The sequence below is a fragment of the Pan troglodytes genome, chromosome 6 (assembly GCF_028858775.2).
Source record: "Pan troglodytes isolate AG18354 chromosome 6, NHGRI_mPanTro3-v2.0_pri, whole genome shotgun sequence".
NCBI lineage: Eukaryota > Metazoa > Chordata > Mammalia > Primates > Hominidae > Pan > Pan troglodytes.
In genome coordinates this window covers 72,304,889-72,331,086 of record NC_072404.2, presented here as the reverse complement: position 1 = coordinate 72,331,086, position 26,198 = coordinate 72,304,889, and the positions used below count along the sequence as shown (strand labels likewise).

Below are 26,198 nucleotides of genomic sequence, written 5' to 3'. Positions count from 1 at the left end.
CCAAGCCTGGGCGACAGAGCAAGACTCCGTCTCGAAAAACAAAAAGATTAGTTTTGTTCCAATACTGCTCTTGTCTTCTGAAAATAGGTACAAGCTAATACACAAACACACTTACTTGCTCCATAATTTTCTCATACCTAAGGTTCATTTTTAGAGTAATATATGTGTATAGTTAAGTGTATGTAAATCAAAACTAAAATGCTGTATGTTTGCAGGCAGAGAGGTCACATGTTCAAAGAAAAATATATAACATTTTTAAAATGTTTATTCAGAACTCAGAATTTTCTCATGATTTATTTATACTTGTATATAATTTTTATTATAACCATAAAATGACCCTGTAGTAATGACTGTACATTCTAAAGTATCTAAAAGTGCAGAATTGGTTTGTAATACAAAGGAGAAATGCTGGAGTTGATGGATACATCTTTTGCCCTGATGTGATTAATACATAAAATTATATGCCTGTATCAAAATATGCCATACATGGTATAAAGATATACACATACTATGTATCCACAAAAATTAAGAGAAATAAGTTTAAATTTTAAAAAGAATAAAAATCTAACCTATGGGAACAATATTCTTTATTAGCAGTTTAAAGCCACTAGCAAAAATAATTATTAGAGATGTTAGCCCATTATGTTATCAAGTAGTATACTGTTACCCTCTTTTACCTAAACCCTTGAGTAATGTGGGATAGGTAAAGTCAGTGGCATGAAAACACTTCATTGAATGCACAATAGTTTTAACATGTTTAAAAAAGTTTAATTAAAAAACTAAGTTCACGCATAATCCAAAAATTTTTAAACACACTGCATTTTATTACATAAAAGTACAAATAGTAAAATGATATACTACTAATTCACTTTAATTTTAACTAAGATTAAAAATGGTTTTCTCTTACTATAATGCAGAAGAATATCGCTCTGAAAACCTACTTCATGGATCACTCAATATTATAAGTTAAACACAAACAGCCTCTTCACTCAGGTTTTCATCATGCATCTTACATTTTAATGTCCTTATTCTTTCATAGAAAGTGTCATAAATAATACCGACCTAACAGAAATGATTTCTCATATCTTTGATGCATGAAAAATTAATCACATGCTTTCACATGTGAATACAATAGGAATGAAGAGCATGAAGTAATTTGAGAGTTGAATTACATCATTATTTGCTTTTCAAAAACTAATTTTTCAAGAAAAAATATAATTTGAATGTAATTATACATCTACAAAAAAATTCTACTTCTTTTAAAGTTATATACACATTATTTACCTACCAACTTTAGTTTTAAATTATTTTCTATACTCAGCATTCTGATTTAGTGCAATGTCTGAAGTGTCAGTACCTTAGATATTTCTACTGTGAATTCTCTGATATTTATATAGACTTAATTTTGAATTAAATTAGTTTTATATTTACTGCACTTGCAAAAATATATTTTAGTATGAGGCCTCTGGTATTTTCTAAGCTGTAGTTTTTTAAAAAATGTTTTCACAAATGCATTACATTTACAGTGTTTTTCTCCAATATAAATTTTCTGGTGTTGAACAACATTTGAGCAACTGCTTCATGATTTTCCTCTAGTGCAAAATGGGTACAAAAGTATCTGTGATACAAGTAAAGGTACTACAACCCTCTTCGTATTTGTATTGTTTGTCCTCAAAATGAATACTCTTTTTTTGTTTTGTTTTTGAGACAAAGTTTTTGCTCTTGTTGCCTTGGCTGGAGTGTAGTGGTGTGATTTCAGCTCACTGCAATCTTCGCCTCCCAGGTTTGAGCAATTCTCCTGCTTCAGCCTCCCAAGTAGCTGGGATTACAGGGGCCTGCCACCACACGCAGCTAATTTTTGTAAAATTTTTAATAGAGATGGGGTTTTGCTATGTTGGCCAGGCTGGTCTCAGACTCCTGCCCTCAGATGATCCACCCACCTTGGCCTCCCAAAGTGCTGGCATTACAGATGTGAGCCAGCACACCTGGCTCCTCTTCTTCACTTTAAAGGCTTATATTTTCTGAAAGATCTCTTGACAAAAATTGCATTTATAATGCTTTTATTACGTACTAACTCTCTAATGTTGAGTAAAATCTGAGCAGATAATAATGGCTTTTCCACATTCCTTGTATTTGTACAATCTTTCTGAAGTATAAATGCTTTCCTGTGCAATAAGGGGTGAGCATTTATTAAAAGTGTTGCCACATTTTTTACACTTCCAGGAGTTTTCTTCAGTATGGATTATCTTACCTACAATCAAGTGTGACAACCATTTAAAGGCTTTGTGATATTTTTCACATTTCTAGGATTTTTCATCAGTATGATTTATGTTAGAAAGTTCGAGGTGTTGTCAAAATTGTCACATCATTCAGGTTTGTAAAGTTTTCAGTATTATCTTATGTTTAGTGAGGTTTGAGGATTGGTTTAAAGTATTGCCACATTATTCACATTTGCAGGGTTTCTCTCAAAGTATAAACTGTCTTATGTGTAGCAAGGTGTGAGGACCAGTTAAAGGCATTGCCACGTTTTTTACATTTGTAGGGTTTCTTTCCAGTATAAATACTCTTACATGTAGTAAGAGTTGAGAATCAGTTAAAAGCTTTGCCACAGACTTCATATTTGTAGGGTTTCTTTCCAGTATGAATTTTCTTATCTACAGTTAAGGGTTAAGGAAGGTTAAAAGCTTTGCCACATTCTTCACAATTGTAGGCTTTCTCTCCAGTATGAATTTCTGTATAGTAAGGTATGAGCATTGGTTAAAAGCTTTGCCACATTCTTCACAACTATAGAGTTCCTCTCCAGTATAAATTATCTTATGTGTAAAAAGGTGTGAGGACTGATTAAAGGCATTGCCACATTCTTCTCATTTGTATGGCTTTTCTCCAGTATGAATTACCTTATGTTTAGTAAAAGTTGAGGACCAGTTAAAGGCTTTGCCACATTTTTCACATTTGTAGGATTCTCTCCAGTACGAATTTTCTCAACGTTCAGTAAGGTTTGAAGATTAGTTAAAAGCTTTGCCACATTCTTTACATTGTAAGGTTTCTCACCAGTATAAAATACCTTGTGTGTGTAGAAAAAGTTGAAGACTTGTTAAAGGCTTTAACACATTCTTCACATTTGTAGAGTTTCTCTCCAGTATGAATTTTCTTATGTGTAGTAAGCTTGTAGGATCAATTAAGTTTTGCCATATTCTTCACATTTGTAGGGTTTCTCTCCAGTATGAATTTTCTTATGTGTAGTAAGATTTGAGGATAGGTTGAAAGCTCTGCCATAATCTCCACATTTGTAGGGTTTCTCTCCAGTATGAATTATCTTATGTATATTAAGAGATGAGAACTGGTTAAAGCATTTGCCACATTCTTCACATTTGTAGGGTTTCTCTGAAGTATGAATTTTCTTATGTGTAGTAAGATTTGAGGATTGGTTAAAAGCTTTGCCACATTCTTCACATTTATAGGGTTTCTCTCCGGTATGAATTTTCTTATGTGCAGTAAGGGTTGAGGATAGGTTAAAAGCTTTGCCACATTCTTTACATTTGTAAGGTTTCTCTCCAGTATGAATTATCTTATGTCTATTAAGGGTTGAGGAGCAGTTAAAGGCTTTGCCACATTCTGCACATTGGTAAGGTTTCTCTCCCGTATGAATTCTCTTATGTATAGTTAGGTTTGAGAATCGGTTATAAGCTTTTCCACATTCTTCACATTTGTGGGGTTTCTCTCCAGTATAAATTATCTTATGGTTAGTAATGTTTGAGAATAGGTTAAAAGCTTTTCCGTGTTCTTCAAATTTGTAGAGGTTCTCTCCAGTATGAATTATCTTTTGTGTAGTAAGGTGTGAGGACTGGTTAAAAACTTTGCCATGTTCTTCACATTTGTAGGGTTTCTCTCCAGTATGAATTATTTTATGTATAGTACGGTGTGAGGACTGTTTAAAGGCCTTGCCAAATTCTTCACATTTGTTGAGTTTCTCTTTAGTATGAACTATCTTATGTCTAGTAAGTTGATAGGATTGATTAAAGGCTTTTCCACATTCTTCACATTTATAGGGTTTTTCTCCAGTATGAATTCTCTTATGTTTAGTAAGGGTTGAGAATCGGTTAAAAGCTTTGCCACATTCCTCACATTTATAGGGTTTCTCTCCAGTATGAATTTTCTTATGTTCAGTAAGGTTTGAAGACTGGCTAAAAGCTCTGCCACATTCTTCACATTTGTAGGGTTTCTCTCCAGTATGAATTTTCTTATGTCTAGTAAGGGTTGAGGATCGATTAAAAGCTTTTCCACATTCTTCACATTTGTATGGTTTCTCTCCAGAATAAATTTTCCTATGGTTAATTAGGTTTGAGTGTTGGTTAAAAGCTTTGCCACATTCTTCACATTTATAGGATTTCTCTGCAGTATGAATTTTCTTATGTTCAGTAAGGTTTGAAGATTGGTTAAAAGCTTTGCCACATTCTTTACATTTGTAGGGTTTCTCTCCAGTATGAATTATCTTATGTCTAGTAAGAGTTGAGAACTGGTTGAAGACTTTGCCACATTCTTCACATTTGTAGGGTTTCTCTTCCATTAGAATTTTCTTACGTGCAGTAAGTTTTAAAGATCGGTTAAAAGCTTTGTCACATTCTTCACATTTGTCGAGTTTCCCTCCAGTATGAATTTTCTCCTGTTTATTAAGGTTTGAGGATATGTTAAAAGCTCTGCCACATTCTTTACATTTGTAGGGTTTCTCCCCAGCATGAATTCTCTTATGGTTAGTAAGATTTGAGAATAGGTTAAAAGCTTTTCCACATTCTTTACATTTGTAGAGGTTCTCTCCAGTGTGAAGTATCTTTTGTGTAGTAAGGTGTGAGGACTGGCTAAAGACTTTGCCACATTCTTCATATTTGTAAGGTTTTTCTCCAGTATGAATTATTTTATGTATAGTAAGGTGTGAGGCCTGTTTAAAGGCCTTGCCACATTCTTCACATTTGTTGGGTTTCTCTTCAGTATGAATTATCTTATGCCTAGTAAGTTGTGAGGACTGGTTAAAGGCTTTGCCACATTCTTCACATTTGTAGGGCTTTTCTCCAGTATGAATTCTCTTATGTTTAGTAAGAGTTGAGAACCAGTTAAAGGCTTTTCCACATTCTTCACATTTGTAGGAATTCACTCTAGTATGAATTCTTCTATGCTGAGTTAGTTGTGAAAGCACGCAAAATGATTTGCTACATTCTTTACATTTGAAGTGTTTGTTTCCTGTATGTCTTCTCTTATATCTATTTGAATTTGAAAATTTATCAAAGACTTTCACATATTTATTACACTGGAATATTTTGCTTGGGGTAGCTGTCAAACATTGGTTAACTGTATTATGACCTCCTTTGTGCCCCGTACACTCATCCACATGTTTACAGCCTTTTCTTAACTGTAAATTCTCATATTCACATTTTCCATATCTTCTCAGTGTCACTTTCTGGAAAGAATCTTTTATGTTCTGCTCTGGCCAAAGGTCTTGGGCAAAATGAAAAGACATTACTGAAAGAAATAAAAATAATAAATTACTCCACTTGCTAGACTCAGATAAATGTACTTTACAAATCTAATCTATAAAATTATACAAACTACATAAGCCAGATTGCATAGCAAAATACCACAGGCTCTAATTTCTTCACAGACATATAAATGTAACAAAAACATAATGATCAAAATACATTTGTGGAAAATTTATAAATGAGTTCAGTGTGTGCAGTGCCCTAGGTGAGCACAATGCAAAGAGCCACATAGAAGAAAGAGACAAGTCTGTTTTATTTACCCAACAAAGCTCTTTCTGTTCCCCAATATAACATAGTGCCTTTAGAAGTAAATTGCCAACTCTTAGTGTTTTTTTTTTTTAAAGACAAGAAAAATAATAACAAACATATACATCTTTATTTCTGGCTTCTATGTGCCTTTGCAGATATTGGTTTTGGTCTCCCATGACATAGAGGGCTGAAAGAAATGGTGGTATACTTTGGAATGACATTTTGAGTTGCTGAGATCAAAGGTAAATGTTACAGCAGTGAAGAGACTGCAGTACTACAGACAGGTAACAGTTGTAGCAAGCGATTACCGACTATCAAGAAGAAACATGAACAAACTCTTAACTGAAAAAAAAAAAGCTAGAAAATTTCAGACAAGACACATCCTAAGAACATGTCTGAAAGACTCTCAGAATCACTACTCAAGACAAATGGTTTCCAACTATGCCAGGACAAAGCTACATTATAAAGATTGTGACGGACAACTTGTTTTTAATTTCCAAATTTCAATTAAAGATTACAACGTATAAAAAATATTAGGGCAACACAGCCCCGCAAAAATTATAAAATTTTCAGAAAGCAACCATTAAAAAATAAAAATGTACAAATTAATTTTAAAATTTTAAAGTAAACTGAATACACTCCATGAGTGAATAGGAACACAAACAACTATTGAAAATCAGAAAAATGAGAATACCAACAAAAATATTAAAAATAGCAAAAAACAGAAATTGTGGAGGTAAAAATACAAAAAAAACTTAAAAATATAAAAGAAAAATTAATGTAAAAATAAAGACAACAAACTAGAATACACACGAAGATATTTATAAAACATATATAAGCAAAATTTCAAAAGTCACAGACAACAGAATCTTGCGAACTGCAAGATGAAAGTGATATGTCATTTATAATAATAGGCTTATAAGATAGCCAGTGAATACGTCAAGAAAATTTTGCAGGTCAGAAGGGAAGTATGATATAGTCTAAGTGCTGAAAACAATAGCTGTCAAGTGAGAATAATACCAACAACTGTCCTGCCAAATAAAAGAAAAACACCTTCCAAAATAACAAAATTTGGCTGGGTGCGATGGCTCACGTCTGTAATCCCAGCACATTGGGAGACCAAGGCGAGTGGATCACTTGTGGCAGGAGTTCAAGACCAGCCTGATCAACATGGTGAAACCCCATCTGTACTAAAAATATAAAAAATAATTAGTGAGGCATGGTGGTGCACTCCTGTACTCCCAGCTACTTGGGAAGCTGAGGCAGAAGAATCGCTTGAACCCTGGAGGTGGAGGCTGCAGTGAGCCGAGGTCACACCACTACACTCCAGCCTGGACAACAAGAGTGAAACTCCATCTCGAAATAAATAAACAAAAAACAAAATTCTGAAAATGTATTTTGGCGCTGCCTATGCCCTACATATCAAAGATACTGAAAGGAGTTCCTTCCACTGAAAATAACATGATGCAAGAAAACAGCACATAATCATATGAAAATATATGACTTTCAGCCAGGCGCGGTGTCTCGTGGTTTTGTGTATCTACACAGATATATTCTTTGTGGTTCCTTGGGGATTACATAAAACCTCTACAAGATAAAACAGGTGTGAGGTGGCACATCCTAAAATATATAACACAAAAATATTAAATTGCAAAACAAAATTAAAGCATGGAATGTAAAACTTATCGAATGCCATCAAGTATGTCAATATATTCAAGAAAGAAATATTAGAAGAAGAATATAGAAAAAAAGTAATAGAAAGGTTACTTGAAGACATAAAAGGCGGATAACTTCCCAAATTTTGATGTAATAAAAAAATTTTAACCAGTAAGACTTGATTCAAAATTATTCTACTTCAAACACAAAATATAAATAAAGACTTCCCAAAAAAAGAGGTAGGCTGGGCGCGGTGGCTCACGCCTATAATCCCAGCACTTTGGGAGGCTGAGGCAGACAAATCACCTGAGGTCGGGAGAGTTCGAGAACAGCCTGACCAACATGGAGAAACCCCGTCTCTACTAAAAATACAAAATTAGCTGGGTGTAGTGGCACATGTCTGTAATCCCAGCTACTCCGGAGGCTGAGGCAGGAGAATCGCTTGAATCTGGGAGGCAGAGGTTGTGGTGAGCCGAGATCGCACCACTGCACTTCAGCCTGAACAAGAGCGAAACTTTGTCTCAAGAAAAAAAAAAAGTACATGAAAAATGAAATACTAATCTGTTAACAAATACACAATATAAAATAATTTGTAATATCAACAACTGAAAAATATAGAGGTTTAGTTTTTGTATTTAATTGAAGTTGTTAAGAGTTTAAAAATATTGGCTGGGCGCAGTGGCTCACGCCTGTAATCCCAGCACTTTGGGAGGTTGAGGCGGGTGGATCATGAGGTCAGGAGTTCAAGACCAGCCTGGCCAAGATGGTGAAACCCTGTCTCTACTAAAAGTACAAAAATTACAGTGTGCCTGTAATCCCAGCTACTTGGGAGGCTGAGGCAGGAGAATCACTTGAACCTAGGGAGGCGGAGGTTGCAGTGAGCCGAGATCATGCCACTGCACTCCAGCCTGGGCGACAGAGCGAGACTCTGTCTCAAAAAAAAAAATAAAACTGTTTTAACTTTAAGATGTTTTATGTAATCTCCATTTTTCGTGACCATTATGAAAATATTTATAGAATGTATGAAAAACATTTTAAAAATAAAGTATGTCACTACACAATTAAAATTTAAATTGAAGAAAACAGAAGAAAAAACATATCTACAGGAAACACATAAAACAATAATAATAAAATGATAATAGTAGCTTCATTTATTTAAACAATCATTTTAAATATAAATTAACTAAACTACTTAATAAGAAGAAACGTAATCCCAATATTTTGGGAGGCCAAGGTGGGCTGAACACTTGATCCTAGGATTACAAGACCAGCCTAGGCAACATAACAAAACCCTGTCTCTACAAAAAATACAAAAAATCTAGCTGGGTGTGATGGCACTTACTTGTAGTAGAGATACTTGAGAGGCTGAAATAAGAAGATTATCTGAGTTTGGGAGGTTAAGGCTGCAGCGAGTTGTGATTACACCACTACAAGCCAGCCTGATTGACAGAGTGAAACCCTATCTTAAATATGAATGAGTAAGTAAATATGTTAAAAAAAAAAAGAAAATACCTGAATGACTTAAGAAAAAAGCATACAATATGCTGCCTATAAGAGACTAATTTGAGGCCTGGCACAGTGGCTAACACTTGTAATCCCAGTACTTTGGGAGGCTAAGACCAGCCTGGCCAACATGGTAAACCCTGTCTCTACTAGAAAAAAAAAAATACAAAAATTAGCCAGGCATGGTGGCACACCCTTGTAATCCCAGCTACTCAGGAGGCTAAGGCAGGAGATCACGTGAACCTGGGAGGCAGGGGTTGCAGTGAGCCAGCCTGGGTGACAGAGCAAGACTGCATCTCAAAAAGAAAAAAAAATGAAACTCATATTAGCATTGAGTCAAATAGGTTGAAAATATCAGAATGGGGAAAATATCTTTATTCTATGCAAATAGTAACCACAATTGGGTGAGGTAGTCATAATTATATTAGACATAATATGCTTTAAGTGAAGTATTAGCATGAGACAAAGATTGATATTATATAATAGTAAAATGGGTTAATTCACCAGGAACATGTAACTATTATATTTATCTATATGTACATGTATATATAACAATAGGGCTTCAAAATATATAAAGAAAATACTGACAAAAATGAAGCAAGAAATACATAGCAACATAATTGTAGACATCAAGACCCTATTTTCAATAACAGTTCAGATAAAAGATCAATAACAGCAAACTTAGAAAACATTATAGACTGTATTAATTTTTTTACATATAGAATAATACCTGAGAGCGGATAACTTATAAAGAAAAAAATGGCCAGGCATGGTGGCTCATGCCTGTAATCCCAACACTTTGGGAGGCAAAGGCGGGTGGATCACCTGAGGTCAGGAGTTCGAGACCAGCCTGGCCAACATGGCAAAACCCCATCTCTACTAAAAATACAAAAATTAGCCAGGCATGGTGGCAGGCACCTGTAATCCCAGCTACTCCAGAGGCTGAGGCAGAAGAATCACTTGAACCCAGGAGGTGGAGGTTGCAGTGAGCTGGGATCACGCCACTGCACTCCAGCCTATGCCACTGCACTCCAGCCTGGGCAACAGAGGAAGACTCAGTCTCAAAAAAAAAAAAAAAAAAAAAAGGTTTATTTGGCTTGGTTTGACAGACTGCACCTGTACAAGAAGTGCATGCCAGCATCTGCTTCTCGTGAGGATCTCAGGAAGCTTACGATCATGGTGGAAGGCAAAGAGTAACTGAACATACACATATCACATGGTAATAGACAGAGGAAGTATGAGGTGAAGGAGCTAGTTCATTTTAATGAATCAGCTCTCATTTGAATTAACAGAGTATAAACTTTTTGATTACCAAGAGGATGACGCCAAGCTGTTCACGAGGAATTTGGCCCCATGGCCCAAATACCTGCCACCAGGTTTTACATCCAACATTGAGGAGTACATTGCAGCATGAGGTTTGCAGAACATGGACATGCAAACCATATTACAGACCAACTAAGCTTAACAGACATGTATAAAACTTTTCAGTCAAAAGCAAGAGATGTACAATATTCTTTTTTTTTTTTGAGATGGAGTCTCACTCTGTCGCCCAGCCGCGGTGGCATGATCTCGGCTCACTGCAAGCTCCGCCTCCTGAGTTCACACCATTCTCTTGCCTCAGCCTCCCGAGTAGCTGGGACTACAGGCGCCCGCTACCAAGCCCGGCTAATTTTTGTGTTTTTAGTAGAGACGGGATTTCACCATGTTAGCCAGGATGATCTCGATCTCCTGACCTAGTGATCTGCCCGCCTCGGCCTCCCAAAGTGCTGGGATTACAGGCGTGAGCCACCACGCCCGGCCGAGAATGTACAATATTCTTATTTGCACCTGGCGTATTCTGTTAGGAATCATACCAAGTCTTATGAAATTTAAAAATACCAGTGAACTACAGGAGCTCATGAGACCAACGTGGGAGGATTACTGGGGCCAGAAGTTTGAGACCAGCATGGACAACTTAGTGAGGCCCTGTTCCTACAAATAATAAAAATATTATCCAGACATGGTGGTCCCATAGTATGTCTGTAGTCCCAGCTACTCAGGAAAATGAGGTGGAAGAATCACTTGAGCCCAGCAAGCTGAGGCTGCAGTGAGCCAGTCATGCCATCATGCCACTGCACTTTAGCCTGGGTGACAGAGTAAGATCCTGTCTCAAAACAATGACAACGACAAATAAATTTAAGAAGACCAAAATCATACATTCCATGTTTTCTGACAAAACTGAATAAACCTACTAATTAAAAGCAAAAGTAAAGCTGGAAAACTCAAAAATATATTAAAATAAAACACACTGTTCAACATATTCTTGCTCAAGGGTAAAAAAATTTAATTTTTAAAAGATGTCAATATAACATACAGTGGTGAACAAATTCAATATAATTTTTATAAAAATCTTAATAGCACAATTTTTTACAGAAATATTATTTAAAATTTTAAATTTTTATTATAAACTATAACACTCATGGAAAAAAACAAAGAGGCATTATACTTCCTGATTTCAAAACAATTAAAAGCTATAATAACAAAAACAATGTGGTACTGACACAGACAGATAAACAGATGAAAGAACAGAAGAGACCAGAAATGAACCCCTCTGTATATAATCAAATGATCTTCTACAAAGTTGCCACGAGTACAAAAGAGAGAAAAGATAATCTTTTCAAAAAATAATGTTGAGAACTGGATATCAACACTGATGAAATAAAGTTGGATCATTTCTTTGAACCATTCTCTTTGAAAATACAAAAAATATTTTAAAAAAATACTTAGAAATAAAAAATAACAAATCTCTTAGAAAAGAATATAAAGAAAATACATGACATTGGTCTTGGCATTACTTTCTTAAATACAACATTAAATGCAAGAGCAACAAGCCAGGCATGGTAGCTCACACCTGTAATTCCAGCACTTTGGGAGGCTGAGGTGGGCAGATCACCTGAGGTCAGAAGTTCAAGACCAGCCTGGGCAACATGGTGAAACCCTGTCCCTACCAAAAACACAAAAATTAGCTGGGCATGGTGGCAGGAGCCTGTAATCCCAGCTACTGGAGAGGCTGAGGCAGGAGAATGCTTGAACCTGGGAGGCAGAGGTTGGAGTGAGCTGAGATCACACCACTGCACTCTAGCCTGGGCAACAAGAGCAAGACAGTCTCAAAGAAAAAAAAAAAAAAAAACAGAAAAATTCAACTATACTATATTTAAAATTAATGCACATCACAGACAACATTCAATAGAGTGACAACACCTCTTAGGAAATGAGTGAAAATATTTGCAAATCACATGTGATAGAAGTTAATATTACGAATATACAAACAACTCTTAAAACTGAACAATAAAGTTGAATTACTTCATTTAGAAATGGACAAATAATTGAATTAAATTTTATCAAAAAAGATACACAAATTAGAAAACGCAACTGAAAGAACACAGTAAATTATCATTTGTAGAGAAATGCATAAAAATCACAATGAAAAACAAAATCACCTCACACCAATTAGAATGGCCATTATCAATTTTTTAAAGACACCAAATCTGTTGATGATGCAATAAAAATGAAACCCATATTGACTTCTGGTGAAAAACAAGAATGCAGCCATTGTTTTAAAATGTTATGTTTTACCGGCCAGGCGCGGTGGCTCACGCTTGTAATCCCAGCACTTTGGGAGGCCGAGGCAGGCGGATCACGAGGTCAGGAGTTCGAGACCACGGTGAAACCCTGTCTCTAATAAAAAATACAAAAAATTAGCCGGGCGTGGTGGCGGGCGCCTGTAGTCCCAGCTACTCGGAGAGGCTGAGGCAGGAGAATGGCGTGAACCCAGGAGGCGGAGCTTGCAGTGAGCCGAGGTCGAGCCACTGCACTCCAGCCTGGGTGACAAAGCGAGACTCCGTCTCAAAAAAAAAAAAAAATGTTATGTTTCTAAAATAATTAAAAATAAAATACTGTATCAAATAATAAATCCTATTTCTTAATCTGTATCCAAAATATGCAAAACAGGACCTGAAAGACATATTTGAACATCTATGTTTATTGTACCAGTATTCACAAAAGCCAAAAGGCTGAAGGAACCCAGGTGTTCCTTTACTTATAAACACATCAAAAAATTTAACATATACATACAACAGGTGCTGGAGAGGATGTGGAGAAATAAGAACGCTTTTACACTGTTGGTGGGACTGTGAACTAGTTCAACCACTGTGGAAGTCGGTGTGGCGATTCCTCAGGGATCTAGAACTAGAAATACCATTTGACCCAGCCATCCCATTACTGGGTATATACCCAAAGGATTATAGATCATGCTGCTATAAAGACACATGCACATGTATGTTTATTGTGGCACTATTCACAATAGCAAAGACTTGGAACCAACCCAAATGTCCAACAATGATAGACTGGACTAAGAAAATGTGGCACATATACACCATGGAATACTATGCAGCCATAAAAAAGGATGAGTTCATGTCCTTTGTAGGGACATGGATGAAGCTGGAAACCATCATTCTCAGCAAACTATCGCAAGGACAAAAAACCAAACACTGCATGTTCTCACTCATAGGTGGGAACTGAACAATGAGAACACTTGGACACAGGAAGGGGAACATCACACACCAGGGACTGTTGTGGGGTGGGGGCAGTGGGGAGGGATAGCATTAGGAGATATACCTAATGTAAATGACGAGTTACTGGGTGCAGCACACCAACATGGCACATGTACACATATGTAACAAACCTGCATGTTGTGCACATGTACCCTAAAACAAAGTATAATAAAAAATAAAAAATAAATAAATAAAAAAATCTTGTCACATTTTAAGATAAACTTTGAGAATATTATGTCACTAAAATAAGCTAGTAAAAAACTGATGGATACTACATGATTCCACTTACATGAGATAACTTAAGTAGTCACACTCACAAAAACCAGAAGTGGAAGGGTGTTTGTCAAGAGCTGGAAAAGGGGTAAAATGGGCAGTTGTTACTTAACGGGTATTGAATTTTAGTTTCACAAGATGTAAAATTTCTAGAAGTCTGTTAAATAACAATGTGAATATAGTTAACATGCCTGAAATGAACAGTATATTTTTTTGAGACCAGGTCTCACTCTGTCACCCAAGCTGGAGTGCAGTGGCACAATTATCACTCACTGTAGCCACTAACTCCCAGGCTCAAGTAATCCTCCTCTCTCAATCTCCCAAAGAGCTGGGAAAACAGGTGCACACTACCATGCCTGGCTATTTTTTTAAAAAAAACTGTAGGCTGGATGCGGTGGCTCATGCCTGTAATCCCAGCACTTTGAAAGGCCGAGGCGGGTGGATCAGGTCAGGAGTTCGAGACCAGCCTGGCCAGCATGGTGAAACCCCGTCTCTACTAAAAACACAAAAATTAGCCAGCCATGGTGGTGCACACCTGTAATCCCAGCTACTTGGGAGGCTGAGGCAGGAGAATCACTTGAACCTGGGAGGCGGAGGTTGCAGTGAGCCAAGATCATGTTTAGCTGGGCAACAGAGCGAGACTCCATCTAAAAAAAAAAAAAAAATTGTAGAGAGGGAATCTCCATATGTTTTCCAAGCTGGTCTCAAACTTTTGGGCTCAAGCAATCCTTTTGTCTTGGCTTTCCAAAATCCTGGGATTATAGATGTGAGCCACCACCATGCCTGGCCTTGAAATGTACACTTCAATAGATTTAAAACTGTATATTTTATGTAATGAGTTTTTACAACAATATTTTAAAGAAAAACTGAAAAAAAATAGAATTATAAATCTTTTCAAAAATTTCCTCAAATCACAAAACTGTTTCACTCACACAAAGGAAATATAAATTCATCGTTAAACACACAGTGAAAAGATGATTTCCATGACTACTTAGACAAGCTAAAACCACCATTTAAAATCAGCTAAGAAAGAATATAAACAAGATAAGCCATAACCAAAATTTGGGTCATATTTATATATAAAACACGCACATATATAATCTGATTGTAATAGACATATGGCTAATTTATTTTTTAAACCCCACATTGACTTAAAAGTGTACAAACAGAATTGCAAATTATCTAAAATTACATAAATAAAACAAAACACAATAATCTGATGTTAAGAAACCTACACTGAAAAACCACACTAATATGGAACTGCAAAACAATAAGAAAAATGTTTATTCATGAAATCTTTTTTGCAATATTGATGTACCATTAAGAAAGAATTTGTCTAGATAACTGCAATATTTAAGTGTGTACTCATGGAAGACAGGTATTTTGAATCACTGGCATGTGTTGTGTGGCAGTAAAAGTTCAGAGAAAATGCAGTATAATCATAAATAGAAGATGCTAATGAGAAAATTTTAATAAATGAGTATTTAAAAGGAAGTGGAGATAATTCTGATATTTAAAATATATGCTATTCTTACACAAAATAAAACTTCTGTAACCTTACTTTAGAAGCAAAGAATACCCTTACATTGCTAAAGAGAAAATATATGTGTATGTATATATATATTTATTTGTGTATGTAATATATATTTATATGTGTAAGTATGTGTGTGTGTGTGCGCACAGAATATGGTTAGAGTCTCTAATATATAAAAGTATTTGAGAATAAGTTATATTATTATTTAGATATAGGCTGAAAAAGTGGGTGAAAATCCTATAATTTGTTTATAACGACAGCTAGCTCAAATTTGTAAGTAACTATTTTAGTAAATATAGAATGCCTACTAATTATCTAATTTATTTTAGGTATAACTTGTAAATTCTAGTACATTGCCCTAAATGTCTGAATCTGAAGTTATAGACAAATTTGAAGTAGAAAATAAAAAACAAAAAATGTATACAGAGTGACATCAGTAAGATGGAAAAATAAAAGGTGCCCTATTTTCTTATATTCCAACAGCAAAAACATTTATCAGCCATCCCTGACCCAAAAAAATGTGTTTGAGAGAGCCAGGCATCATGTATCACACCTGCGATGACAGCTAAATGGTATATTCAGGTTGAAGAATTGCTTCAGACCAGGATTTAAAGACCAGCCTCAGTTATAAAGCAAGAACCCATCTAAAAAATAAGTGCCTTTAAAAACAAAAAACAAAAAAAAACAAAAAAAAAGAAAATAAATAAATAAATAAAAAATAAGTGCCTTTAAGAGAGCTCCGAGATCCAGGAAGGGAGTTGTGAAACTCTGCTAGAGCCAAAGATTGAGAAGTGTTCCTTTTCAGAAGGTGGGTCCTTATTCAGGAGGCAAACTACAAGACCCCTGTACTTGGCTACAGACCAGGAAATGGCCCTCCCAACTTGGTCCCACTAAATCTGAACTCTGTCATCACCTCAAACTTCTCCCAGCCACAGTCTGCGAGAGGTCCTGTCTTTCCAGAGGCCTGGAGGAGAACACCCATTTGTAGCCATGCAGGCAGGCCTGCAGACCTTGGCCTCTACTGTGGTCCCTGAAACAGTTCAATGACTCAGTTCCAGCTCCCTGATCCACAGTTCGTGGTCAGTTCTGCCTACATAGAAACCCACACAGTGGCTGGGTGTGGTGGCTCACGCCTGTAATCCCAGCACTTTGGGAGGCAGAGATGGGTGGATCACCTAAGGTCAGGAGTTCGAGACCAGCCAGACCAACATGGTAAAACTCCGTCTCTACTAAAAATACAAAATTAGCCAGGCGTGGTGGCACACATCTGTAATCCCAGCTACTTGGGAGACTGAAGCACGAGAATCGCTTGAACCCGGGAGGCAAAGGTTGCAGTGAGCCAACATCACGCCACTGCACTCCAGCCTGGGCAAGAAAAGCGAAACTCCATCTCAAAAAAAAACAAACAAAAAACCCACACAGTAACCTGGAAAAATCCTCTCTGGTATTCAGTGAAAACCATACTCATCCACATCCTGATATAAGGCCTACCATATGCAGACCCGACTGCAAAAACATGCCCTAATATCTGCCCTGCAGAGCAACATCCTGAAGGACATTCAGTCTATCCAAAACTAAAATGGGAATTAAAACTACCCAAGCTTCTAGTAACAAGCCAATAAAGGTGGACCCTAGTGCAGACCTAGCATCCTTGTGACTAAGCTACAACCCCTCTCCACTACAAACCCAGAGGGCATCCCATCACCTGGGGGCTCAACAAAAGATCTTTACCTCCTAAAATTAGTTTATAAAAACTTAAAGAGGTTTTTGCTCTTTCAAATTCACAGACACCAGTGCAAAACTATATTGTGCCCATTGTCAATGCTTTTATCATAGCACTGAAAGTATGTGGCAAAAGAATTAGTTAAGAAAAAAAAAAAAAAACTGGCCAGGCGCGGTGGCTCACGCCTGTAATCCCAGCACTTTGGGAGGCCGAGACGGGCAGATCATGAGGTCAGAAGATCGAGACCATCCTGGCTAACATGGTGAAACCCCATCTCTACTAAAAATACAAAAAAAAAAAAAAAAAAAAAATTAGCTGAGTGTGGTAGAGGGCGCCTGTAGTCCCAGCTACTCAGGAGGCTGAGGCAGGAGAATGGTGTGAACCCGGGAGGCGGAGTTTGCAGTGAGCCGAGATCACGCCACTGCACTCCAGCCTGGGCGACAGAGCAAGACTCTGTCTCACAAATAAATAAATAAAGAAAAATAAAATAAAATAAAACAACACTGAAATTGAAGACAAGTAAAAAGTTGCTGGTTGCAGATCATACACTCTTACATATACAAAACCATAAACAGTACATTAAAACCCATCAAAACTGATAAATATACTTAGCAAATTACCAAAATATAAAATTAACATACAAGTATAAATTATGGTTCCATCCACTCAAAACAAACTATCTGATAAAACAGAGGAAGAACACAATCCTATTTATAATACCATTAAGATAATATATTCTTGAGAACAAATTAAACCAAGGAGGTAAAAAAAATTTACAATGAAAGAAATTAGAGAAGACACAAATAAATTTTAAAATATTTTATGAATATGGATTGAAATAATAAATATTGATAAAGTGCCATGTTTTCCAAAGTGATCTATAGATTCAATAAACTCCCTATTGAAATTCCAGTGGCATTATTTTCACAGTAATGAAAAATACAATTCTAAAATCTACATGAAACTACAATAAACTTTGAAGAGCCAAAGCAATTTTGTGAAAAAAGAACAAAGCAGAAGAACATCATAGTTTATAATTTCAAACTATATTTCAAGACTATAGTAATAACAACAGAATGGAATGTGCAGAAAAATGAACAAACAAATAAAAGAAAACCCAATGGAACAGAAACCACTACTCACACATTTCAGATATGATGCAAAAAATAACTTTAAAAAGTTTAACATAGAGGTTTTCAAAATTATGCAGATGTATGTGCGTCCCCCAAAACAATAAAAAAGAGTCAGATTGTGCAGTCTCTTATATGCCATGAAAAGAACTTTGGCTGTCCCTGTGAACTTGAAGGAAGATCACTGAAGGGAAAGTAGAATCCTTAGAGAATTTAAAAGCATAAGACAGAAGATGCCCTATGTGACAGCAAAAGAAAAAAAAACTCAGGCTTTCCAGAAACTATTTCCTTTGGAACACAGCTTCCCAAATCATATTTTAAGGACTGGCTTTTTCTTTGACCTTTGACCTTTCATCTTTGTCATCTGTTGTATTCACTTTCACTCTCACCTACCTGGGGGTTTGGCTACCATCTCATGTCTTTTTATATTCCAGGGCTCTTTTTTTTGCTCCAGACAGGTGATCAGATATGGCTTAGAGACAGCAATACCTGTTTTATTGAAAATAAATATATAACATGAATCTTAATCATATTCTCCAATTACTAATCCAGTAAGGTGCTCAGTAAAGAGGATGTAATAGAATAAATACTAATTTATAACATATATTTCTAAATATTTAGAAAAATTTTAAATGTGTAGGTTTTAAATTTTACTATCTGGTACTATTGAATCAAAAATTGGTGTTGGAAATTAGATTTTAAGGCGTGGGCAACAATATTTCATGCCACTAAATTTCTGGAATTATCACTAATCTAGAGTGAAAAATACAGATTAGCTCACTAATGTGAAAAGTTCAGGTCAAGATGAAATATCTTGAAGGAATTATTTTCTACACAAAGAAATCTCAAGGATTTTCTTGAAAACAGAGATCTGAAACTCATTTATGCAAAGCATAAATTACCAGAAAACAGTCTACAGAAATAGAGAAATAAAACTTTAAGGGTATTTTAGGAATTGTGTATTGAAGTTATCCTCACCCAAAAAGACCAGGTTTCTGTAGTTCTCTAACAACACATTCCTATATAAATCCCGCTGTGCAGTATCCAGGCATTGCCACTCCTCCAGAGAGAATTCTATGGCGACATCTTTAAATGTCAGTGGTTCCTGAAAAACACAAACACACACACATTTACCAAGCAGCCATAAGCTGTCATTGAATTTTTAAAAAAATGTATAGGATAGTCGGGTACTATGGTTCATGCCTGTAATCCCAGCACTTTGGGAGGCCAAGGCAGGCAAATCACGAGGTCAAGAGATTGAGACCATCCTGGCCAACATGGTGAAACCCCGTCTCTACTAAAAATACAAAAATTAGGCCGAGCGCGGTGGCTCACGCCTGTAATCCCAGCACTTTAGGAGGCAGAGGCGGATCACCTGAGGTTGAAGAGTTCGAGACCAGCCTGACCAACATGGTGAAACCCCGTCTCTACTAAAAATACAAAATTAGCAGGGTGCAGTGGCACATGTCTGTAATCCCAGCTACTAGGGAGGCTAAGGCAGGAGAATTGCTGGAACCCGGGAGGCAAAAGTTGCAGTGAGCTGAGATTGCTCCACTGCACGCCAGCCTGACAACAGAGTGAGACTCCGTCTCAAAAAGAAAAGAATAAAAAAATGTATAGGATAAAAGCTAAATATAGACAGATGAGAGGGATACAGAAAAGAACAGTTTAATGTGGTTTAGATAAATTTTCACTGTGTTTTTTTGTGACTTGTGGGAAACTACTGGATCTGCAGGAATAGAAAACACATTGCTAAATGGAATGTCTCTGCAAATACTGGTTTTAATAAAAAATTTTAAAAATTAGGACCCTAAAATGCATACCTTTTTTTCCCATTTATCTCCTTGTGGAATTCGGGAATTGTTAGCAACCACTCCAGAAAGGCACCAGCCAAAACTCTGATCTCTTCTAATCAGTTCTGTGAGGCAAGACTCCAGGGTGGGGCCAGACCTAAATAAAGCCTCCAAAAAGGGTGAATCTGAACAGAACTGCAGCTGGGAGTAAACCCTATATATTACTCTGCTCAACCCATTAACTGTGTAAATATACTAATTAGCCATTTAAACAAATCTCCTGGGATTTTCTAGGGTAATTTTATTATAAGATAAATATGTATTCTTAGCAAAGTAAAAGAAATAAAAATATTTAAAACTCTTGTGGTCATAAACATTCATTCAAATGATGACCTCAGAAGTCACAACGATATAAAGAAAGTGGCCCAAATAAAGCCCACACGTTTTCCCACACATCTATTCACTTTGCCAACCATATGATGCTTAATTCAACCACGTATTCAGTTGCTAGTCTAGACTAACAGTTCCTAGATGGTAGGGACCATGACTGCTTTATCTATTTTTCTAAGGGCCATATGAAATGGTAGCAATTAGTTTATCTGCTTGAGTCTCCAGACCTCCTCCTTGTTTTTCACCCAACTACTAGGAAACTGGGAAACTCTCAACTGGATACCAACCAAAGACATCTCTTGTATGAGGGGAGGAGCAAACACAGGATGTCTCATTTCTCTTACACTGAGACAGAGGCAGAATTAACCACTCTTGTCAACCTGACACAATTCTGCTCTGGACATCCTCAAATATCTCAAAGATGCCTAGGTGATTGTGAGAGAGTTCCCAGTGACCCTGGGCTGATGGCCCAAGGATAAGGCAGGCAGGAGAGACTCAGGCTGATTCTAAATAGAAAGTGGAACTGCCACAGTGGAGCTCCAGATTACGGGTCCTGATTAGCTAGCTCTTGGGCAAAAGGAAAGACAAAAATACTCTAGTCCAGTATTACATTTTACGGGTAGGTATAATTGTGGTCATGACTCTCGATACTTTGTGGCCTTCATCTCTCACCCCTAAGATGCTTGTTTACGCTTACAGAATCTGTCATCAGATTCTATTTACACCTGGATCCTCTCACATAACTGTAGCAGGTCACTGAACAAGATCTGAAAAGTTCTAAGAGCAACACTCTCAAAGGGAAGCTTTAAGATGTCTATGTTGACATCTCACAATGCAGAAAATGTCTCCTGTTGGTTTTCTGTACATTCTCAAACCAGAGTCTGGCCCTGTCTTGTAAATTCCGGGAGAGGCCAGACCTTATGTACAGATTCTAGGTGGGAGCAGCCTGCCTCTGCATTTTTGGGTGTTACAGCAAGTGGAGCACAACCAAAGGAGAGATCGCCTCATAGAGGCTGCTCTAGCACATTCTAAATAATATGTCTACTTGAAAGGAAAAAGCTGAAGCTACATGAATATAAGTAGAGAGTTTATTTGAGCCAAGATTGGGAATTGTAACCTGGGATCAAAGATTCATGTTGCCAGGAATCTACACTTTGATTAGCGCAGCTGCAAGTGGATTTGTAAAGGCAAAAAGAGAGGGAAAGAGGGTGGGCTGATACAAAGTTGTTTGTCAGAAACTCTCATTTGTTTACAAAAAAATAACATTGATTATTGATTGGATAAACATTGTTAAGCTATAGGGTGTGGGTTACAGGATCCAGTGTGTCATTATTAGTTTAATTTATACCTACTTGTGGCAATAGCAAGCAGTTTCAAGAGATAAATTCTTAGCTCAAAGAACAGAGAAATACATAACTGTGGTATTATTTTAATGTCTCTGAACCTTATAACTAAAAGAATTTGCATTTCTCAGATAAAAGGTTTTATTTTTTCCCAAATCTTAAGACCCTGATTCAGAATTTGGAGCTGCAAATTTAGTTCCTGGATGGGTGCAGTAGCAGTAGGTGTCATCTGCACATTTGTGGGTATTTTAAGAAGAGGAAGAAGGGGTTGGGTGTGGTGGCTCATACCTGTAACACCAGCACTTTGGGAGGCCGAGGCAGGCAGATCACCTGAGGTCATGAGTTTGAGACCAGCCTGGCCAACATGGTGAAACCCCCCCTTCCACTAAACATACAAAAATTAGCTGTACGTCTTGGTGCGCGCTTGTTAATCCCAGCTACTCAGGAGGCTGAGGCAGAAGAATCATTTGAACCCAGAAGGTGGAGGTTGCAGTGAGCCAAGATCATGCCACTGCACTCCAGCCTGGGCAACAGAGTGAGAACCCATGTCAAAAAAAAAAAAAAAAAAAAGAGGAGGAAGGGAAAAAATATGGAGATTCTCATGTCTACTTAATGCACACGTTACTCTGGGTTTCTGGGTCCCATGATCTCTGAAGCAGTTTCTGGTCTAAAGATACAAGAGTCATTGAAAGAGGTAAAACGGTTAACTGCTGCCCTGTGAAGTATGGAGAAATCTGGCCTAGCTCTCTAGAGGTGACTGTAGAGGACTATAACACCAAATAGACAGAGACACAATTCTGCCTGCATATTTAGGGGACAGCATGCATTTTGCAGCACAATTGTGAGTTGACTGGAAGCCTGAAAGGAAAAGCCTCCTCTGGATTAAAGCTTGGTTGGCACCTTATATGTTTATATCATGTGTGGTAATTCTAGACAGTGTTTGGAAAATATAAATAAAAGAAAAATTTTCTCCAGCTCCAGAGTAACTCCACAATGATAGAACAGAAAGAAAACCGTTTTATTACACAATTCAACCAGAATGTGACATGCATCACAGTCAATCTGCTTAAGAGACTGCAAAGACAGAAAGACGGTCACAATAATTAGTCCACAAGTAGAAAAATTTACAGCACATGTCATACATAGTTCATCATAAATTCACCTGGTAATTTGGGAGGTCATCCATATATGCTAATTGGTTATAATCAATGACAAAATACACTTTTCACATCTTCATGACAAAAGGTAATTTTGCAACTTAAAGCCAGGTGCCTCCTGCTTGCCGTCTCCTGGTAGCTTGTGTCCTCTCTTGACTCCTACCATCTGCCACTGAGGCAGAGCCCCCAGCACACAGCTCACACCTGGCACCCTATATATAACCCCAACTGCCACAGCAGCATTTCAATGCCACATCAGAGAATGAAGCCTGAGTTGCAGGAGGAGAGCCTGCAGGCCTCCTGGGTAGAATTGCACCTTCACAATAATGGGAATGGGTGCAGTGTTTAAGCCTCAGTTTTTTATTTATAATGGTGACATGGAAATCACTCTGCTGGATTTCCAGCATGAGTCCATATAGAGATAGCTCCAAGAGTTCTCACTATGACAGCCCACCTCATTAACAGACACCATGGGATAGTAATAGGGCTTCCAAAACAGACACCCAATGCATTCAAGAGAAAAACAGCTCACTCTGAAAATGATTATATTGAGAGGGAAAAAAAAAGAAAATAAAAGCATCTTAAGAAAAAAACTCAGATTAGATATGATTGAACAAGTCAGCCAGAAAAACTTCCCCTAAAACACATTTCTCTGTAAAAACCCAAAGTGCACAGCTACCCTCAGTATGAAAAACATGAGCATTATGAATAACGGGGGGCATATTCTCAGCAGAATTTTGTAAGTGTGTGTTACAGCGTGGTCTGGATTGAAGACCCAAGCAGACTTTGTGTGAGCAACAAGGCCGTTTATTCACTTGGGTGTTAGTGGGCTGAATCGGAAAAGGGAGTCAGCCCGGAGGTGTGAGGGAGAGCAGTCTTTACAGGGCAAAGTGGCGGGTGGAAAATTACAACATGGTTTTGGGACTTGTTGACTCAAGAAGTTGATCAACCAGTTGGAACAGAAACCCATTGTTCTTCTTTTGTGGTTTTTGGTTGTTGCAGGTTTTCTGGTTCCAGGAAGTCTGGAGGCATATGTGCCGGTCACAGAGTTCTTAATGGCCCACCGTCAATAATGGCCTGCTGGCAATAATGCAGCCATATTTGTGGGATATGACATTCCTGTCTTTTTGTTTTAATAAGAAAAGAAGTGGACGGGGTGATGTTTCTCAGGGATTCTTCGAGCGGGACTTGGGGCGGCATGGACTCCTAATTGGGAGAGAGATCTTGGGGTGGGGGTGACATTGAGGGGCAGTTAGGAGTAGCATTTGTCGCATAGATTGATTGGTAATAGCTTGAATGAGATTTTGTAGGAACTGAGAGGCTAGATGGAAGAGGCAGGGTCCAAACAGGAGAAGGAGAATGATGGAAATGAGGGGCCCAGCTATAGGGAGAAGCCACAACGCCCAGCTCCAAAGATTGGTGTTAAGAGTCTGAAAGACGTCTGATTTTAGAAGCCTTTTCATTTAACTGCGAGGCAGCATCTCGTACTAGTCCAGACTGGTTGGTGGAAAAACAATCTTCCCCTAAAAAGGTGCATAGCCCACCTTTTTCGGCGGTTAGGAGGTCTAAGCCACAGTGGTTCTGGAGAGTTACTGCTGCTAAGGAGTTGATTTGGGATTGGAGAGTAAGGGTGGATTTTGCTATGTCTTGTAGGCTGTCTGAGAGATCCTTTGAGAGTGTATGATAGTAGGACAGGGAAGGGGACAAACCTGCTATTCCGGTTCCTGTGGCATTGGTAATTCCTAGTCCTATAAGCAAGGGTATTACCTGCACAGCCCTATGCTGATGGACTTGGGCTCTGACAGGGACTGGTAAGGTTTGGTTTCCAGGGGCAATGTCAATTTTGGGGCTTAGGAAGATTAGGGTACAGGTGCTTGTCCAGTTAGTGGGGAGGCAGACATAGGTTGAAGTTCCACACAAGAAGAATATGCCTTGGCTGGGTAGGCAGAACTGGCTGTGTATGTTAAAAAGGTGTGTGAATTTGTTTTCATTTTCCCACACCCCTAGGGTACTTGCCAAGGCGGCCCCGGTGAGCGGCTGAAAAGGGATGTTTGGGATAAGCTGAGTGGCTCCCTGTGTTTTATTTTCCCATTGGAGGAAAAATCATTTTGTATCTACTAGGAGCCACTCAGAAGGGTAATCGAAAGAGGGGATAAGGAGGCATTCGTCAGTGGTGGGAGTGCTGCTGCAGGAGGTCCAGGGGTGAATGGTCATGCAGTGCGTATGCCTGCCATTACAAAACCCGGATTGTTTGTTAAGCAGAGAGGTGCTGATGACTTCTGGGAGCTTTGAGAAGCGGACAGGCTGTTTGAATGTAGCTGTTTGGGAGACCTGGAAGTTAATATAGTCAGTTGGGGCTTGAAGCTGCAAGGCGTAGTTGCACTGATGGAACAGTAGGTGACCTAGAGGTAGGCCTGATGACAGGTTGTGTTGGATGCATAAAGGGGCTTGGAAAGTTAAGACAGCGTTTGTAGTCACAGGGCCGTGTATGGGCTTTTCATTACTTGTGTAATGGGTGAGGCTGGACATGTAGGAGCGTAAAAGTTGAACTGCACGTCCTGTCAGGGTATTTTCGGTCATTTCATTGATGGAGAAGTTGGCCAATGACTGCATATGTAGGAGTTAGAAGGGGCTTTTTCCTTCATTACGAGGGTGGTAGGTTAAGCTAGTAACTACCCAGTTTTTTGTGGGAATGAGAGTGGCAACGTAAGTGGTAGGTGATAGAGAAATGCAAAGCCAGCGTCCTTTGCCAAAGAAGGGTTGGACTGGTTTAACAGAGAGTGGGTTAAGTTGAGAGTTTTGTAGAGGTAATTAGGCATTACTGGAAGTGGGAGTGCGGCCATGTCAGGTAGCCAAAGGAGCAGAAGGGATAGATAAAGAGTGAGTAGGAAGGTAAACAGAGGCGTCTCATCTGGGAAGAAGTTATACAGAGTGCCCTAAAAGATAAGATCATCTAACCAGTTTAAGAGAGAATCTAAGGTGGGAGTTTGGGGATGAAACCAGGAGATGTCTTGGCAAATAGAGTGGAGGAAGAGGGTGAAGAAGCAGGGCGGACAGGAGCAGGACATTTAAGTTTCTTCAGAGATTTGGGTGAGTTTTAACGAGGTCAGGGAGAGTACTTGCAACTTCCAAGAGGAGGAAGAAGGGTCAGGCTGAGTGTCAGATGGACCCAGCTTTACTCTGGAAGGGTGAATCCACTGAGGAGGATCTTGTAAGCGGACAGCTGTTGGGGTACCATAAACGACCAGGAAGGGTCCTGTCCACTGAGGTTGTAGAGATCAGGGGGTTAAGCTCTTTATCAGGATGGGCTGTCTGGCCAGAGTG

The 26,198-nt window shown here is 38.1% G+C and overlaps 1 protein-coding gene across 4 annotated transcripts in view; it reads right to left on the bottom strand.

Moving 5' to 3' along the window:
- Positions 1 to 244: 244 nt before the first annotated feature.
- Positions 245 to 26,198, bottom strand: part of ZNF107 (zinc finger protein 107) — a 44,329-nt gene continuing 18,375 nt past the window's right edge. For 2 of the 4 annotated variants that reach the window (XM_063814240.1, XM_016958694.4), the window contains 3 exons: positions 19,170 to 19,296; positions 18,585 to 18,680; positions 245 to 5,514 (listed from right to left, as the gene is read on the bottom strand). In XM_063814240.1, the coding sequence (XP_063670310.1) occupies positions 3,179 to 5,514; positions 18,585 to 18,603 (2,355 nt within the window). In that variant the 5' untranslated portion in view covers positions 18,604 to 18,680; positions 19,170 to 19,296 and the 3' untranslated portion in view covers positions 245 to 3,178. Of the gene's footprint in view, positions 5,515 to 13,820; positions 13,882 to 18,584; positions 18,681 to 19,169; positions 19,297 to 20,014; positions 20,142 to 26,198 lie in introns of all 4 variants that reach the window. The other 2 variants (XM_063814242.1, XM_063814241.1) reach the window with 2 other exon arrangements.